Genomic DNA, 20,278 nt, shown 5'->3' with positions numbered 1-20,278 from the left:
TCGCTTTCAAAAGATGCCAACATGAAGCATTTTAAAGCTGAAACTTTCTTCTTTCATTTCCTTTAAATGGAAAGGTGGAGCAGCATGACTTCTTACTGCTCAACGACGGCACATAAAAGATCCTATTTTCATACCAAACATTTTCAAGGCTGTTAAAAGCAAATCACCTTCATCACACTTTAACCAAACTATTCAGAGACCAATGCAGCACAGAATGTTGGAAAGAACCTTTCAGTTAAAATGAAAAGGAAATCTTTGTAGTATTATTTATGCTTTAAACATGTAATTAGTCAATGGTTTTTAGTATTTTATATTTGTGTGCGTGCGTGCGTGCGCAATGTTTTGCATTTGGTAAAAGGAGTTTAATTTTGTACATAAAGACTAAAAACCATCAAATCATTCATTCATTCATTTTCTACCGCTTATCCGACCATCAAATCAAACATGTATTTATTACAACCAAATTATCACTAACCTTCCAAAACGTTTGATGCTCAAATTGTCATGATTCCGCTATCATGTCATGTTTATTCTTGGTCTTGCAGCGGAGTCATGGCATAGCCTTAGGTTTAGTGTGAGAAAGACATGGCTTTGTTTTGATTCTGACTTGCCATGTGCTTTCTCGTGTCTCGTCAGTGTTTCCCGCCCTTTTGTCTCGTTAGCCTTCCCATTAGTGTTTCATTACCTTCACCTGCCCCTTAGTAATTATCCTGTGTTTGTTCCCCTATTTAATGCACTCTTGTCTATTGTCTTGTGCTCGTTCGTTGTACTTGTTACACCGTCATTGAAGCCTTGACCTGTAAAGATACTAAGTTTATGCTAGTCTTTGTGAGTGTTCGTTTTAGTCTTGGTATTTTGTAGTTAGTGTTCTTGTCAAGTGTGTTTAGTTCTTATCAGTTTAGTTAGTCCGTGTCCTGATTATTATTATTTATCTTGTCTTGTTTTACCCCCTCGTGGGTTTTTGTTTTGTGTTTATTTAATAATAAAGTCTTTGTTAACCCCTTCATCATCCGTGTCTGCCTGCACTTGGGTTCTTCCACCACGTTCCTCATCCTCATTCACGACACAAATTCACTGTTTTTCAAGACATGGAAATAACAAAATGTATTTAAAATTAAATTATCAAATTAAATTATTATACTGTATATATGTGATGTGTTGTCAAAGTTGACAAGCACTTTCTAATACTTTTTATGGTTAGATATTTGCAAAACCCAGTAACAAAGATAAAGGACTAATAATTATATAAAATATAGCTGCAAGCAGCAATTGCGGGGTCAAACCTTACAAGGGCACAAAGGGAAATACATGTGGACAATTATTTTCTGCACAGCGGATATGTAAAACCATTAACAGCTCAAAATAATTGCTTATTACTTTTGACCACTAGGTGAAGCAGGCACCAAATTTGTGTGAGGGAAAAAATATTTGCTATTGATAACGCATACAAAGTTTCGTTTGGTGTGCTAGCATTGATTTCGTTGAAGCTGTATATGAGAACCATTTGATCAATCAAAGAGCTTTAATTAACTTTTATATAGAGATGTCTCTAGAAGCTATATACAAAATTCAGTGCAAACCAGACAGCTTTTGTAGTTCAAAAAAGTATATTTTTTATATAATTAAATCTGGCAGACAGGAAGTATCGTGGAATATGACAACTTTGATATCAATGAACTCAGCGTGAGCCGAATAACATTATGTCGATGTCTTCATATGTTACAAGGGCGAACAAAATGTGCCAATGATGATATGATGAAGATTTAAGTTGTGTGCACACTTGAACTAAAAGCACTATAATGTGCTTTTGCATAATATAGAAAACTTACAGCTCTGTCATCTCATTTCCTTGAACTTTTTTTGTGGAGCGCTGCACCTCGCAAACTGAACTAAACTCATCAGCATATTGTCTCTGTTTTTTCCCTTTCGTTTGTTAATTGTCAAATATTCAGAGTATATTTATTCGCGCCGCATGTTTTGCATTATATATTGAAGGGAACTTGTCGTGATGGACACTTCAGAGAAAGATATTTGTGTTGTTGGACAAATTCTGCAAAGAGACACAGAAGAACTGAGGAACAGCTTTTTCCCTCAGACTATCACATTGCAAAAAATGACTTTTTTTTAGTTTTCCAGTAAAAATGTCTAACAATTCTTGAATCAAGAAGTATTTTCTTGATAAGCAAACTGACCTAGGAAAATAAGTCTTGTTTTTAGTCTAAAAATATGAAATTTCAGTGGATTTGGGTTTAATAGGGTAACAAAATAATCTTGAATTAGGATTTACCATTTCCTTAGTCACTCAATTCAAGATAATTTCTTACCCCATTGGCAGATTTTTTACCTTGTTTTAAGCACAAATTCACTGAATTTCATATTTTTTTACTGAAAACAAGACTTGTTCTCTTAAGTCAGTTTGCTCATCGAGAAAATACTTCTTGATTCAAGAATGTTTAGACTTTTTTACTGGGAAATAAGAAAAGAAGACTAATTAAAGTCATTTTTGCAGTGCAGGCTGCTCAACACTTAGAACTGACACTCGTACAGCACACCTCTCTGTTTAAACCATTCACCTTGCACTTTAACTCCATCACCACCAGCACCACCAAAATTTCTACCAACTTGACTTCAATGTAGCATGCACTGGACTTAAACACAATAAATCTAGTTACAAACCATTACATCTACGTACAACCACTCATTGCATGTTCATTGTGGATTACTGCAAACAGTAAAGAATAATTGTGCCCAAAACAAGATAGTTGCTTGATAGACGCAACAAACGAATACTTTCACATTTATCCACGACACTGTATTGTGTCATGGTTTCTACGGCAGTAAAGCAGAAACCGAGAGTAGTTCCACAGACTGTGGACTACACAATGTCTGGAGAAAGCGTACCGGCTTACACAAATCATGGGAGGCACCTCAGCCAATCATATAACAGCATCTAGTCTGCTTTCCTGCATTATGTGTTTTGTTTTACTAAAGGCCAAAGTATTGTTCGTCCTTCCGCATTGGAGCGCCGTCCACATGAAGCAATTTTCATCATCAGAAGGGCCCGCTGTCGGCCGCACACCCCGTCCTCGTGCAGCCCATTTTTTTAGTCCATGCAGACAAAACACGTACAACAGTATAAATATATAAAATATATAACACTGGTCTAGTAGTTTTGGGATATTTGACTGCAAAAAAGTTACAAACTGTATCTTTAAATTCCTGATTTTATGACCAACTTTTTAACAAATTGCAACAGTCCATCTGCAGAAATCAACCAAGTTGATTTTATATTAAGTGTTCTGGAATTCCAAACATTCTTCTTTCAAATGTCATGTAATTTTTTTACTTTGTAAACAGATTATAACACACAAAATCACAAAATGTCACAAAATCCTTACCAATCTCGTAAGTTTACAGTCTGTTTTACAAGACATAGGGTTTTCAAATGACTACGCAGCTTTATCTTTGGCTCTGACATGTCAGTTTTGAACACACTGATGGATGACATTCACAATAGGATTATTTTAATCCAGACATTACACAACATATGCGAGTGGAAGCGTTTGGGTTTGTCAGTCAAGCATGCGGCGAGACGCACATATGCTTAAACAGATACACAGACCGTCAACACCATACAGACCATACACACATGCGCACACAACGTCAGCCTGCAGGCATGTGCACTCGGCTGATGAAAAGCTCTGGTGCAAGTTTCTTTAGTGCACATTAAACATCCATCAGTCTCTCTGTGCTCATGAAGTCCATTAATTCCTGTGAGATGATAAAGCTTGCATAATGGTCGTATTGAACAAAGACCGCTAGAGAATTAAATACGTTGACTCGCCTTCTAAATCTAATCTTCTTAAATGAGCCATATCCTAAACTCTTTTTATTTTACCCTGAAGCGCACTCTAATGTTATTCAAGATTTCTAGCACCAAAAACAGTCATAAGCCCTAATCGGACAAGGCGTTTCCATTAAGGTCGGTTATATTTGTAAGATTTGTGTTCAAGCTCATCAGAAAATAATTAGGGAGCATAAGCTGTTCCTCTCCTATGAGAAATATAGGACCATCTGGACAGAAATGTCTTTGATAGAGATTTTTAAACACTTTAACTGAAGCTACATAATAATGTAAGCTACCTTAAATGTAAGAATTGCAAGTCATACAACTCATTTGGCAAGAACTTCACAACAGTGAATAGGTCTAGTCTCATAGTACGGTTAAGGAGGTCAAATCTTTGCCCAGTTAGAACTTAAATCCACAACATAGTTATGGTTAGTTATAAATTAATTAAAGTTGATGTTCTCAAACAGTTTGCACAATCTGAACCCTTTTTAAATCCTCAAACTATAACTTGTCTTCACAGGTGCTGAAACAAACAGGTTTACACACACACGCTGACACGCCATCTGGGCTAGTCCCCGAGAGGGATCTGCTGACTAGCCCTCATTAGCTCCAATAATGATCATCCGGGCTGCTATTGTGCACAGTTCATAAAGATTCTCTTGTGTCTGCTGGAAAGCAGTTTCTGTTTTATTTCACTGATGGAAACAATCTTGTAAGAGGAAACCTTAATAACTACGGTACAAAATTGTGACTGTAATGCATGGTGCGATTTAGACAAAATGAAACACTCAAAACTGTGTCCACACTTTATCTAGATTGCTCCCATACTGTGCTTGTCAACAATATTTGGGTTCTGCAAACATCTCATTCATTTTATGTATAAATATTAAGCACCAGACCAGCTAGTAGTTGTGGTGTGATGTTGATAAATGCATCTGTAGTTTAAAAAATTGTTCAATACACAATTCTTAAGCAGATGACCACTCACCACACACCAGGGGCCTCATGTATCAACCTTGCGTTCGCACAAAAACTTTGCGTACGTCAGCTTTCACGCTCACGGTCAGATGTACTAACGGTGAAATTAACGCGAGAATGTGCGTTCCTCCAAGCCAACGTCATGTCTGGCGTACGTACATTTCTCATTGTTTTTGTCCGTTGGCGACTCTTACAGGCAATGAAGTGAAGTTGTAAACATTACACAATAATTTGTTCTACAAGTCTATCGCACCACCACCTGTGGGAAGCATTGCTATTAATTAGCAATTTATAAATAATTGACATATATTGTCACACAAGCCTTATGGGATTATATTAATTATATCAATTATGCAATTAAATAAGAACAAATAAAAGCATACCGGTATGCAAATTGACACAACCCTTAGTCTATGGCAATGGCAGCTTTGGCTTTATTAGAGGACATTGCTAATGGCAGAATCCGAAGAGAACGAGTTTTTAGGGACCACAATGATTTTCTTGCTCAGGATGATGACTGGCTTATCAGCCGTTTCAGATTTCCAAGGGCTATCCTCTTGGAGCTCTGTGCTGAGTTGGGTCCGAATATAGAGAGAGAGACAGCAAGGAGCCACGCAATACCCGTTCCCTTGAAGGTGCTGACAACACTTGGTTTTCTGGCAACTGGTTCTTTCCAAAGGGAACTGGCAGACCGCTCAGGAATAAGCCAGTCGTCTTTGAGCCGCGCAATGCCAGCGGTATGGGACGGGATCATCCGCATGTCTACCAGGTATATAAGGTTCCCATATGATGCAGTTGACCAGCCAAACATTAAAACGCAATTTGCAGCGATAGCCGGTTTCCCTTATGTAATCGGAGCGATCGACTGCACACACATTGCTATAAAGGCGCCATCTGAAGAAGAATTTGCATATGTGAATCGGAAACATTTCCATTCAATAAATGTGCAGATAATATGTGATGCACAAATGCGCCTAACAAATATTGTGGCAAGGTGGCCTGGGTCAACCCATGATTCATACATCCTTACAAACAGCATGGTTGGGATGAGGCTCCAAACTGGCAGGTTGCGTGATGGGTGGATTCTTGGTAAGTGATGCATTTAAAGTTATGCTTTATCTTATTGTATATTATATATATTTTTTTGCATTTAATTATTGAATAACCTTTCAGGAGACCGCGGTTATCCACTAAAGACGTGGCTTTTAACCCCCCTCACCAACCCACAAACTGACCAAGAGCGCAGATACAATAATGCCCATTCTCGCACTCGGTCAGTTGTAGAGCGGGCGATTGGGCAGCTGAAATGTCGGTGGCGCTGCCTTGACAGGAGTGGGGGGGATGCTGTTATACCGCCCTGACAAGGTGTGCCGCATTGTGCTGGCCTGTGGTGTGCTGCACAATGTCGCGCACAGGCATGGCATACCACTTGGTGAGGTGGCAGCACCGCCAGATGACCCTGACCCAGGACCAATGTATGTGCAGCCCAACCAACAAGCTATTCAGGCCCGTCAACATGTGATTGCAACAATATAAATGGTAATCGGAGACAAAGTTCATTTTTTGACCAATTCCTTTAATGAGTGGCTTATGTCTGTGAGTGCGTCAGTGATATTTTTAAGGTGACTGTTGATTTCTCCGATGGCCATGACGATTTGCTGTTGTGACTCCAAAACAGCATGCGTCAAGACGCGGCCAGACGGACGGGCGTCAGCACTGGTGGGAGCACTGGAAACACTGGGCACAGCGGGCGCTGGCTGCTCAGGAGGGGAGGATTCCGAGTGCGTGCCAGTGGATGTTCCGGCTATTGCACCATATGAGTCTAAATAAACACAGGCACATGTTAACTTTGATTTGAGTCCGTTCCATTTTTAAGGGGCACACGCATTTGCCATAAATACAATGGATATGTAAAATCTCTGGTGTAGTTTTGGTCAACTACATTGCATGCATTTGATAATGAAAAAGGCTATATATACCAAAGTAAAAACAAATGAGAAATTGTTACCTTCGTGGCAGTCCTGTAGTGAATCTGAGTCTCCCACAGCAGCAGATACCACTCCAGAGAGTAAAGTGTCACCTATAATTGAGGCAACTCTCTGCTCAAAGGGTGTTAGTTCATCGACCCCTTTACCACTGCCTGTTCTGCCCACACTTTGTCGGTGCGCAGCAGTTCTCCGTTTTACGTCCACCTTAATATCAGACCATTTCTTTTTAAGGTCATTTACAGTGCGACTTTCAGATCCCACCGCATTGACGGCTCCAGCCAAACTCTCCCACTCATATTTTTTCCTTTTGTTGTTAATTCCGGAGGACAAAGTGCCAAATAAAATATTTTTTCTGGTTTCTACCTCCGATAGTAGCACCTCCAGTTCACTTTCCGTAAAGTTTCGTTTCTTGCCGCTTGCTTTAGCCATTTTCTTACTGCTATCGTTTGCCAAAGTGAACTCATTACCATATTTAAATTGATTTAATTAGGGGAGGAGACTGGGTGGGGAGTTGTGCTCATGCATGTGCGCTCAATTCTACGTTAATTGGGATGTACAAAGAGAATATGCGTGGGATCCTTCGTACGCAGAGATTCATACATCTGTTTTTTTTTGTGCGTACGCACATTTACAGCTTTGTCCGTACGCAATGTTATAGTATGAATTCAACGCAAGTCTTTGTACATGAGGCCCCAGGTCAGTTTAACCAATCAAAGGGAATTCAGAAGTGTTCCCTAGACATTATGAATACAGATGCTGCAATCACGTAAAATGTGAATATTAGCATATTTTTAAACAATCAAGAGTAAAAACTTACAGTTCACCCAAAATAGCCATATACCACCCCTTTAAGTAGTGTTTTTTGCTTGAAATGAATGTTTGTGCTCCGATTCCTCTCAAAGTTGGCTGCTTTGCCCTGCGTTTTGAAACACTTTATTGAAGATTTTTCTCTCCATGGAGAGAATGAACGAAAAAGAACTTCCAGAATCAAGGCCGCTGTAAAAGTGGGCGGTTGCTGCTGCGCTCTATTGCTGTCTAAACTCATTTCCACACGAACTGCCTCGCGCGCCAACAGCATTACTTTCAAGCGCAGCTAGAAGCCGAGCCCTGTGTTTGATGTGCCGTGTCTGCAGTCAGAGTGTTAAAGCCTGCCCACGCTGATCCTTACTGCTTTACAGAGAGGCCAGGTGGCACTGCCATACAAAATGATGCCAACTACATGCAAAACACCTTCAAAAGAGGGAGTGAACTGGACATGATAAATGTGCTCATAAGACAGTCATTTTATCACCAGTTCTAAATATACAGAGAAACATCTTCAAAAATGGATACAATTATGCCTACTATTAGCATATAGGGCAGGGAATTGATGCGAATAAACAGATGCTGTCAAATTGTTACTCCAGGTTATTATGTCCAGTCGCCAAATGTTGTAAGTGAGTGCCACATCTTCTAGGCACCACAGGAATCATAATTGAATGATTTACCGTCTAAACAGCAATTTTTGAATGTTTAAATGCTTCCTCCAGGCGTGGGGTTAAAACATTGAAAAGCCAACAGCATTTTCTGCACCACGGTAAAGTAAATAGCTTTGTCAACGTGGTGCTGAAAATATTTACTGAATGTAAACTACACTCAAGGACAGAGCTGCAAATACTGAAGGGACATGCAGTATCTGGTTTTAATACAGCAAGATATCAGAACAGGCTAAACGCAGAATACGCTATATGGCTATAACAGCCTTAACTAAGAAGAGAAATATTGTAAAGATGGAATGAGTTCTTAAAAAAGTTGCATTCAGACGACAACATCAACCATCAATGAGATCATGTATTGAGGTTCAACAGAATGTCAACTATATAATTGTATTACAATTTAAAAAAACTGATTAATCATGACAAGACACTAAACTCTTAAATATTATGTTACTTTAAACTGTTGAACAGCAACACTGTGTCACAGATTGACTATGTTTTGTCCTGTGTTGGAGTTCTTCTTGTAAGAGGCGTTGACATAAATATGTTACACAGTTGTCAGTAATTGCTATCCATTCCAAACTGATTTACTAGACATAAAGACGGTCTCTAAACATATATGACGCCCTGGTGACAATAGCAACAACATATGAAAGTAGAGCTTTTTACATTTTGAAGGGTTTGGTGGTTTAAAGCATGACAAAAGGGATGATTCCTGCTTTAATTTTGGTTTTTTATTATTACAGCTGGAGATTTTGTCAAACAGATCTACAATGGGAAGATTGGAACGCAGTTGCCGAACTGACAAAGCATCCGCTCATTACATGTTTGAGTGACTGTCAAAAGCGGAGAACGAAAGAGCTCCACATCTCACATCTTACAAAGACAATTGAAAAAAACAAAGACTGGAGCATGAATGCATTTCTACACCTTTATTTTCAAGCTGTGATTTTAACTGAGCTTAACTGAGCATTTTTGTGGGCCCAACCACACGCTTATCTTTCTCCATGGTAAAAAATTAGGCAAACACGTAGTTTTTCAAAAACATATTGTTTATGATTAATGCATGTGGTTAAAAGCAATCTGGCCTGGGGACGTGCTGTGTGCTACAAACTTGGATGGCTCCCTAAGAAAGAAAGATTACAGAACATTACAACTGTTGTACAATTATTTTTCCTAATTATTTCTAAATGAGGTGAAATGGAGAGTAAATGTAAACGTTTGCTAAAGTCTCCTGCATCTCAGATATTTCGAAAAAGAATCCCACAAAGGTTCCATATCTTCAGAAGAGATCCCACCAATGTTACAAACTGAGCTCAGATTTTCCAAGTCAATCAAAAATCTATATTATTAAATATTTAATTGTTTTTAGTCTACATTCATTTTACAGCTTAATGTTTTGTGGTTGCCACTCCAGACTTTCTCTGTTCTGATGCGGCCTCAAGGTCGCAAAGAAGATGATACTGAAGGTCATGCTTGCGTTACTGTGGCAGATAAACATCTGATGCCGTTTCTGCCCGGATTTATTGCATTTCCATAGAGCATAGTGACAGTGGCAACTTGTAAATGGGACAGTAATGTATTATGAAAATACAGTCATATGAGTTAGTCAGCTGTCTTTTAGTAAGATTAAACTGCAAGGACAGTGTAGATCATCGTGTCCACATTTGCACACATATAATCATGGATCATGCCAAATGGCACAAAGATGAGCAAATTTTAGATTTTGTCTGTGCTTTGTAACCTTTAATAAACTTGCATCAGAACGCTTCCAGTGGACATTTCAACTGAAAGATGCCTCGATTTGTACCTTGAATGACAAATTTCAGTTTATGCAGAGTTGTAGGCAGATGTACACATGGCCAAGGAACGGTTGTTTTTTTGGACATATCACAATGCTCAGTCCTTAGTCGTTTCTGATATGTCCTACTCTGCATCTACAGTTCTGTATAAACACCATCTGAGCCACAATAAACTTTGCCGTTATCATGACAATCTGTTTGTGTCTTGTTTTTTGTCAGCTGTGCATGAGATTCAGCAATTTATTTAAACATGTATGCAAATACTCACATGGATACAGCTTCTATCCCATGCCGTAAACTCAGACCCCACCTATGCCGATACAACAGAGCATCATGGTAGGAAAATTACATTCCCTGCATCAAACTCTTTAAAATAAATACTGTAGGATAATCCTGCTATAAAACCTAATAAAATGTAGATGAATGTTGAACTGACAAGGTCAAAACAGGTAATGAGAATCTTTCTATGCATGAGGATGAATCATTGATGAATCAGTATGACATTTATTTCTGTGTTGTTTTAGCTCCACCGTATATAAAAAGATGGTGTGTGATTGTTTTACATATTCTCTCTCGTGTCTGCAAATGTTGTGTGTATGTTTCTGTGCTCACGACCTTCTATAAGAAAGAAGTGAAGACGTTATTGTGCATTTGTCTGTGTGTAATTGTGTGCCCTGCAGCAGAACACTCCGTTGGTCTAGGCCCGCGGCAGTGGATCAATAGCTTGTGAAAGCTGCTCTTTAGATAAGTCCAGAGATGCATTCATACAGCCATGACAAGGACATCCATTCTCAATCCCAGCGGTGAAAGAACAGGACAGCTTCAGAAGTCAAAAGCTGGTGAATGTGAGTTAGGGTATGTTTTGTGGAAAGGCTGGTTTAGAATTCGTATGCACCTTGTAGTGGTTGATCAATATATTGAAAATCTGCTGATAACTACGCCCACCTGACCAAATAAAAAAAAGCCTAAGGTTAAATATTAGCTAAGCTCAATTGACTTTACTGTATGCATGAACAATGAACTTCGGCAATAATATAAGCCAGCGGTCAAACTTCTGAACATGTTACTTATTGGTATCTTAAATGTTTTGGAGGTAGCTTTAACAGCATCAATAGTGCAAGACTGTATCCCATCCTCATCCTTTTGCCAAAAACATATTTTAGATGGACAAAGCTAACCCCAGCTTAATGTGTTCTACAAAATAAACCTTTCTAAATATAACAGAATAGATAGTTCACACCACATCCAAAACAATGAAGAAGTGGAGGAACAATATCGTTGGGATCCCTTTCTTCCAGCTTATGAATGATAAAACATCCATTCAAATTCCATTTAAATTAATAGGGCTTGCACATTTAACATGCGAAACAAGCTTATTGTTGTCCATTGGTGTGCACGCTAATATAGTCTTAATCTCGGTGTGAATGGGAATGGAAGTAAATGATGGTGTAAAGGCTAACATCGTAAAGCACAAAAATGATTTCATTGAAAATCTATATTTCTATAACTCTACAGAATGATTTTTTTGACCTGTAGTTCAGGTACTGGCATAGTAGACATCTTATGCTGCTGCAAAATTCCCCATTCGAACACAGGAGCATCACGAAGAACAGGATCATATTAAATGATGGAGCCTGGCTCACAATGTATATAAAGCCAGCATTCAATATAGGCTACGTAAATTATTTAAACCTGAAGATGTTTAATGCATGATTATAAAAGATAATCAATAATAATTCAATAAATTCTGAGCATAAAATATAGTGTGCTGTTTCAAACCTGACTCACTAAACTTGAGCAACTAAAGCAGATTTGAATCTGCCATTATAATGTGCAAAATATAAATGAGAGTCTCTAAATGGCCCATTGGTTTTCCATCTGAGAAAGCTTTTGCACAAATACAAACAGAATACGAGTCTCATGGGCGATTGTTGCAAAGTGGAATATGATTGGAGTGCGAATGAGCAATTCAGTCATGTCAATTACCAATCCTTTAACAGCTAGCCAGAGGAATAAATAGACCTTTTTCTGCCCGCTCTGTTAGCAATCAGAAAGCAAGTGAGATATCCAAACAGCTACTGTCCTGATGAGTACAGCGACCCATAAGAGACGCGCTGTGACTCAGGATTCACAAATGACGTGAACCCATGTTTTCTGATAACATTCAGATGCAAATCAGCCCACAAGTGTCGGTGCTCTGGCATTTCAGCAGATGTACCATTTGAATGTAACCACGTTATAGATTTGCTAAATGTTGTAATATTTATAAATACATTCAACTGGAAATTACATTCGCTGGCTGCAGTCTGAATGATATAAAAGTGCAGGGCTATCAGTCAATGACAGTGGATGTGTTATGAGGAATGGACAGAACCCAAGCGCAGGCAGCTGTTTGCTAAATAATAAAACTTTATTTAAACAAAGACTCTCGATGGGGAAAACTAGACTGAAAACTAAAACTTCACACAAAGGTAACAAAAAAACAAGGTAATAAGAATAATAAATAAACTATAAGTCCACAAACTTGAGTCCAGGGAACAGCAACAAGGTTACTCCAATAGAAGGCAAGGTATCAGGACAGACTTAGGTGGGTAAACGTGAGTAATGAACCGAGGGACAGAGGGGAAACTGGGGCTTGATAAAGGGAAACACTAACAAGGACTGATGACTTTGGGACAGTGGCGGCAGGTGACATGAATGAAACACTAAAGGAAAGCTAACAAGAGGATTGCACGAGGCAGGTGAAGTGAATGAAACACTTAGGGGATAGATTGTACAGGGCCGGTGACAGGACTAACACTAATGCCGCTAACAGGGAAACAAGGGGGCGGGGCTTAAGGACGCGACACCAGAGAGAGAGCATGGCGTTTCAAACCAAAACAATGCTCTTTCTCCACACAAAACACATGGGACTGACATGATCCTGCCACAAGATTCGAAAACCAAGACAAGGAGAGGCAGGATCATGTCAGAGCCCCCGCCTTAAAGAACTCCTCCAGGAGTTGAATATTTTGTTTTGAAATTTGGGGGAAATGTTGTAATTCACAGAATAATGTTTTACTTCAATAAAGTCGGTGCCTAATGTTTTTCTGCTGATGTATATGCAGTATTGAAGCACAATTTTTTTTATTTTGCTGCACACTGTACCTTAGATTTTGTCAATAGAGCTTAAGTAATTTATCATGAATTATGCTTTAACAAAAATTAACTGACTTTATTATGGTCACTCTTCATCCAGCAGACAATGAATTACCTTCCCTAAAAATGAATTTACTATTAAGCCCCAGGACAGCAAGAGAACACCAGACACATGAACTTGAATCTGAATAGATTAATCTCCTTCTAGAATAATTTATCATTCATAAAACATATTTCTGTCCTCCATTACATGAGTGCTTTGAATGCATTTGAAGTAATAATGGTCCGAGATGCTAATGATAAACTGACTCATTACTTAATGCTCTTCTTGACATTCGAAACTTCACCAAAACGTCCTGCCCATATTTTGCACAAGTTCTTTAATAATTGAAATAACATCCGTCTCTATAAGGCATTAAGAGAGATCACAGGTCTAAACCCCTGCATCTTGCACTCGGTCAGTGTGTGCGCTTAGAACTGTCTTTACACAGCTCAATAACAGCATATTTACAGAGAAAATCCTCATCTAAATGTGAGTTTCTGTAATGAACTGTCACACTGCAAAATAATACAAACTTTGGAATATTTCTTTAAATGCTGAGCCCAACAGGAGTGAAAATGCCGAGTGTTATGAGCATCCAACAGTCCGGTCATTTCTTGCCTGTCCATGGGTTTTGATATAGCACACCAACCACTACACAACCATTACTAGTATCCCGTACTACATCATCCTATACACTGCCACCTAGTGACAATATAGCAAACATTTCTGCCACATTAATTCACAGCGAAAGTCACAAAATATTATGAGTGAAGAGGGAGTTCAGTCTCAGATCAAAAAGTCAAATCCCACATGGGCATCAAGGTCTCCAAGCCATGGACCTTAATTTGCCTTTCAATGCAGAAAGGGTCAAAACTCATTTTATTTCACATAAATGAAAAACTAGGATAGTCGACTAACATTGAGATTGTATTATCTTTAGCTGTACTGAAGAAATGAAAGAGCCGAAATGATATGCAGCTATTTTTGGATGGCCAATCGCTGCTCACAACAATGATTCATCTCGTACACGTTTCATCTCTTCGTGATCTTCTTTTAAAGAATGTTCTGAAAATAAAAGCCTGAGGAGCATCTTTAGACAAAGATGGCTTTTTCCTCATAATAAAGAAAGAGCTACTGAAATCCGGTACTTTACTGCCAGATGCAACCTTTATGCCACAACCCTTTAGTATCTTTAAAGCCAAAGAATATAAAGGCTGTGCATTTTCTAAACCAATTTAGTTTTACTTGAATCCTTGAGTCTTATTGGACAGACTGACGTGATGCAGCAGTTGTTAGTTTAACATTACAGAAGTAAAATACACGTTTTTTTTTAAATAAAAACTTGGTACTTGCATAATGCGTATCATCTTTGTATTTACTTACTCTGAAGTCTATGCCAACTGTTGAGATGAAGCTTCCAGCCAGAAATGCTCCGTCTTTAAAACGAACCAGCAAGCAGGTTTTTCCCACCCCAGAATCCCCAACCAGCATTACCTGGGGGAAAAAAGATATCACAGATGGAGAAAAGCACACAATCTATCTTATCATTCTACTTAGAGACAACGACCTCTCCGATTTCCATCAGCGTGTCCATTAAACTATGCCTCTGATGCTCTGAAACTCTTAAGCATGCCATAAGAAGGAAGACGTGGATGTCAATGTGCAAATGCCGTAATGGGCAGTGGGAAGGAATGAGCTGTTGTAAATAGATTGTTTGAAAAACAAGACAGTCTGACCAAACTCAGGTTACGGAACCGCAATCCTTGACGGATTTGTTCGAGATCAGTTTTTGGTTCTCTTGTCTACCCAGCTAGCAAAAAATATCGGCAAGACTTCTTTTTGCCGCCAGCCCTAAGCTGTCGGCTATAGGTGCGTCTCGCTGGCGGGGATGAAACGTTTGCCGCCGAATACGTCACTCCCATTTCTTGCGAGATGCCGCCGGCATGCAGCCGGCGGCCCGACTGCTTCATTTTCTCTGGCGGTTGCCTCCGTCGATTGGACTGCGGCGGGCTGGCGGCAAGCCGCTTTGAAATTTTCTCAAAATCGACCATGTGCAGGAGTTAGAGTAAAACTGACAGCATTTTAACTACCTTTCACACTTAAAGTGGTTATAAAATCATAATAGCCTAGATGTTAATTATATCCAACAGGCTATAGTTGTTTTGCTCCAAAGTCAGTAGGGTTTATAACAGATTCTTGACTATGATTCCATTAAAGTAAGGTTTGGAAAATGACATTTAAATTACTTTGAAACTCTGAAGCGAGTACAGTAATATATGTAAAATATATCGAATTATTTTATGCACTTAGGTGAACATTTTTACATTTCTTTGATTTATTCACTGACTGGAAATGTCGTTTATGTCTCATTTTTTTTCCACCTCGATTTTTAATGTATTTGACCTTTAACAAGTGTAAGGGATTAATTTGCAATTGCGACCTGTACAAATTAATTGTTAAGAAAGTTAAAGCACATAAAACGAAGTACCTCCACCGGTCGAAAGGGGCAGCAGACGAAGTTACCGGTAACATTTCTCTGTCTGTGTTGCTTGTGTGCAAATCCTGGAAGATCACTCGTCACACGTTTTTGTTTGAAAAGAGGATCAAGACACAGATTTCAGATAATAGTCATCGACTACGATCGTTTAAGTAAGTACATGTTCATTTTGTACGTTGTTTTTGTTTATCTTTATAAAATCTCTAGTCATCTTTGTTCTTGCCTAACTAGTCGAGCTAAATTAGCGTTGTTTATAAAGTTGTCGCTATAACTATTAACTTTCTGAAATAGCTACTTGGTTTCTTCCAGGCGTTGAGTTTTTTTTCTGTTACAAAAGTAACGATGTCTATATTATTTTGTTTGTATGAACAAGTATGCTTTTAATCCACTAGCTAAAGTTGCTAGCAAGTGTTAGCTAACACATGCGGTTTTGCCTTTGTTACAGTACACATTGAGGTTTAGCAATGTTGTTAGTAAGAATACGTTTGCTGTATGCTGTTATTCCAGTAGCTAATGTGTCTAGCAACTGTGTGCGCTCACACGTGCTGTTTTGCCTTTGTTACAGTACACACTGAGGTTAAGCAATGTTGTTAGTAAAACTTAATTTGCTGTATGCTGCTAATCCTGTAGCTAAAATGGCATTAACAATGTGGTTTTGTTCACGGTTTCTTTCAGATAACTTGACCAGAGCATAACCTGTTATGGGTGAAAACGCTGGAGGTATGTAATACCTTGTGCTAAACTTAAGTCCAATTCATTAAATGTATGCTATAACTTCAAACATATTTTTACATGTCAATGATTATCAATAGGAGAAAGTCGTCGCTCTGTTATAGGCCCCTTTCGCCTGGCATCTCGTGTACAGCATGAAGTTTTCAGCTACGAAGGTATATTGTAGGCCTCTGTCTTAGTGTGCATATTAAAAATAGTGCCTTAAGTTGTTGTTTAAAAAAAATATATATGTGTAGATTTTCACAGACTAAAGAATGAGAACCAAGCCCGGGGGATGCACAAGCAGGTGAGAACATGCACTCTTTCTTAAATGTAACTTTTTTTGTCTGTGATGTAGGTCCAAAATTGTCATATGCCTTTCATTTTGTAGCTTCGGATGACAGCGGCTCGCTTCAAGAGCAGGTGAAGCAAGTTGGGACAATGCTGAAGACGTTTGCTAGCACTGGGCAATCAGGTACAACTCGCAAACAACGCCTGTGGTTGTTGATTTAATTCCCATTGGGGCCACCTGTTCATGTCGTAGACCTAGATATAAATGTCATAGTTCAGTAGTTGATGAACCAGGACTGACTACTTTATTATTTTATTCTGGGAACCCCTGTAGGTGCAGATCAGACCCTAATGCTGCGACGTCTTGGAGAGTTTGGTGATGATGTGCGTAGCATGGACAACAAAATGGACACTATGCTGCAACATTTCAGTGCCAATGTGTCTGTTGGAGAGATATCCCTGCCAGGGTGTAACTCCCCCTAGACACCCAGGAAGATTTTGGTGTTGCTTGACAACACTTTGAGGCAGGATAAAGAGCTCCAGGAACGACTGGTAAGTTTGCTAATTTCGCTGTAGGTTAATCTAAAAAGTAAAATTAAGATTGTACACTGCCTGTCACATATTTATGTATGAGAAACTTCAGAGAAATTTAATTTGTAACACTTGAATTTTCAGCTTCGGTTTTTGGCAATCAAATGTGGGAGGGACCTAAAGACAACCGTGTGGCGAATGCTTCAGAGTATCTTCTCTAATCACCTTTCCATTAATACAACCTGGACCGGTGTAGAGAATAAAACAGGTTTTAGAGACCTGTTCCTGAAGACCATTGTACCTTACTATCCTTTTGTTAGAAATTACTTGTAAATGTGATGTTATACCTCAAATTATTTGGTGCCAAATATCCTCATTACTTGATATAATGTTTACTGGTAGCCTAATTATTTTCATCCCAGAGCTGACCTCTTTAAATTAACAATTATTGTAAGTGTTCTAATTTGACTGTAATGTTTTTTTACCAACATTGTTTTTGTAAACCTGCATGTTCTTTAGTACTTTATTTTATTTTTCAGTTATTTACATTTCAGTGCTCTACACAGTTACTGTACTTTGAAATGTGGAATTAAAACGCCAAATGGGAAATTGACTGGTTTGATGATTCATTCTTTATAAACTGCACGAAATATATAAGTTTTTTATATATATATATATATATATATATATATATATACACAATAAGCGGCGGCAAAACGCACGAAAATAGCCGACGGGCCGCGGAAGAGCCGCCTGCAATATAACGGCGGCTGAACGGCGGTTGGCCCGCGGGCCATCCGCGGAACGAAGGCGGTAGCACGCCGGCTGCCGCTTTTAAATAGCGGCTGCCGCCGGCGGGGCGCCGTCAGACGCGTTTGCATTTACGCCTTTCTGCCGCTTCTACTGCCGCCGGAGGACCGCCGGTGGGCCGCCGACTCATTGCTATCTGGGTATGTCAGCCTTTTTTCCAAAGCGACTTAAATCGCATTCAAGCTTCACATGTTATCAGCATGTGTGAATGTTGGCATCAAACCTACATGGCACGCTAACGCAATGCTCTAATGAACGTGGCAGTTATATGCATTTCTCTCCATAACAATGGTAGCGTCTTCTCGCGGTTTCATTTCGGTTGTGATCGGGGAAAACAGTGTCTCCGTGTGAATGCTCGTAACACTGCGCACTTGTGTCGAGCCGGATAAAGCAGCTGCTGCGCTCTCGCTTATCTTTATTGACACAGCTGTTCAATTAGACGGTGAGCTGAGCGGAAGCGGAGTGCGTAATACTCGTCCATATGGGACGGCGGGATAACATTTCATCGCTTTTAATTAACTTATACGCACGGTGAAGCTATACGCTCAACCATGAAACCATATTAATACAACTTGGTATGCAACGTCCACACTGTCAGTTTAAATTCATATAGCCTAGACTGTGTGTCATGTTAGTGCGTACAGTTCGTAGCCTACCTTGAAGGCGATGTCGTAGAATTCTCCGCTGTTGCTTAGAGAGGGTCGGCTGGGATACACCACTCCGTTGGACTGGGTCGGGACTTTCTTACCCTTCTCTTTATCGCTGCTGGGAGATGAGTTTGGTGTATTTGAAGTCCCCTTTCCCTTGGCCGATTTTTTCCTCGACATTGTTATGTATACCTTGTTTGAAGGCGCGACGCGTTACTTATTAAGAGCGTTATGCGTTCAAATCCAATGGACTTTTGCCGGTTGATGCGTATTATTAAACGTCGGTGAACTTTTCATCAATCATGACTTTCGGTCCCGCGGAAAAAAGCGCTCGAACACTGCACCTGTTTCACTGCTGCTGTCCGTTTAACGCGTTAACTGGTCCGACGATTTGGGCGGTTGTTGTTGTTTAGAGATAGAAAAAGAAACGGTCTGTATATCTTGGCTCTTAAATACACCTTTAGCGTTTCTTCGTCAGTATTGAAAACGAAATTATCAGCGTTATCTTCACTCCTTTGAGTAGCGTGGAGAAGTAGTGAGCGCGCGCCGGGCGCCTTGTCAACAATCGGTGGAAGTGTCCACGCGCACACAGAGCGCATCTCTTCTCCCAGCGTCCCAGCGGCGCGCGAGCGCTCACTCTTCACTTGTTGAAATACAAGCCCTCTTAAAGGCGCGGTGTCTTATTTTGAAAGCGTATCAAGCGTTTTTATTGACCTGACGGTGTCACAATATTGTGTGAACCCTTCAGCCCGTTCTGACGTGTTAGTTTATTTGGAGTGTCTGTATAATTTATGAGAAAAAACTGTGGTGAATTGAGCAGTAACACGTCTTTAATAACACACACATTTTAGGATTTTGCAACTGGTCCTCACTTCTCTTTTAAAATAGTTAACTGCTTCTGGCTACATTGTTATTGTTAATATGGAAAATTATTATCATTTATTATGGAATCTCATGTTCAGAAGTGTAATTTACCCTTTACTGTACTAACAGTATGTACTGTATTAATTGTAGTAACTAGATTGCTATCCATACTGTAACTTTGGCAGAAACATGGTTGCCATGGTAAAGAATTGCAGCAGCATCAGTAGGCCTACTCCTATAAAAGTGATGCTTGAAACCTGCAAAGCATCCCTCTGATCACATCAAACACAGCACATAATTGACACAGGTTGGATGTCACATTAAAGAATAACAAAGAGTGTAACTAGACATTTGTGGATAAATGATTCTGAATTGGTCCGACACATTTCTCCAGTCTATGTGGGCAGATCTTGGTCACAAAAAAACGCTAAATGGACCAGTATATATGCACATTGTGAAAAGCCTGCTGTGCCAGACTATGTGAGTCATGTTCCAAGTGTGGACAATGTGAAACCAGTTTTACATTTTTATCACAGACCCTTACGTAAGCATTCCAACATGTACAGAACAGCTACAGGTGACTCACGCAGACGAGAAAGGGTAAAAAGAAAGCCCTCATTCGTCTTATTCTCAACAAGAATGACTATGGCATC

At 39.4% G+C, this 20,278-nt stretch overlaps 1 protein-coding gene and 1 long non-coding RNA gene across 2 annotated transcripts in view; one reads left to right on the top strand and one right to left on the bottom strand.

Annotated features, from left to right (window-relative positions):
* The window catches only part of rab26 (RAB26, member RAS oncogene family), a 70,103-nt gene extending 50,661 nt beyond the window's left edge, over positions 1 to 19,442 (bottom strand). Inside the window, exons 1-2 of the mRNA XM_079476201.1 lie at positions 18,771 to 19,442; positions 14,658 to 14,768 (exon numbers count right to left, since the gene is read on the bottom strand). Coding sequence (XP_079332327.1) covers positions 14,658 to 14,768; positions 18,771 to 18,941 — 282 coding nt within the window. The 5' untranslated portion in view covers positions 18,942 to 19,442. The remainder of the gene's footprint in view (positions 1 to 14,657; positions 14,769 to 18,770) is intronic.
* Positions 15,777 to 17,916, top strand: LOC306905530. The gene is made up of 7 exons (XR_013787747.1): positions 15,777 to 15,923; positions 16,447 to 16,491; positions 16,584 to 16,658; positions 16,740 to 16,789; positions 16,874 to 16,957; positions 17,108 to 17,325; positions 17,449 to 17,916. It is a non-coding gene; the product is annotated as an uncharacterized lncRNA (long non-coding RNA).
* Positions 19,443 to 20,278: the final 836 nt, after the last annotated feature.

This window comes from Barbatula barbatula (assembly GCF_947034865.1).
Source record: "Barbatula barbatula genome assembly, chromosome: 16".
NCBI lineage: Eukaryota > Metazoa > Chordata > Actinopteri > Cypriniformes > Nemacheilidae > Barbatula > Barbatula barbatula.
The sequence above is the reverse complement of the archived record's forward strand: the minus strand, read 5'-3'. Positions and strand labels throughout refer to the sequence as shown.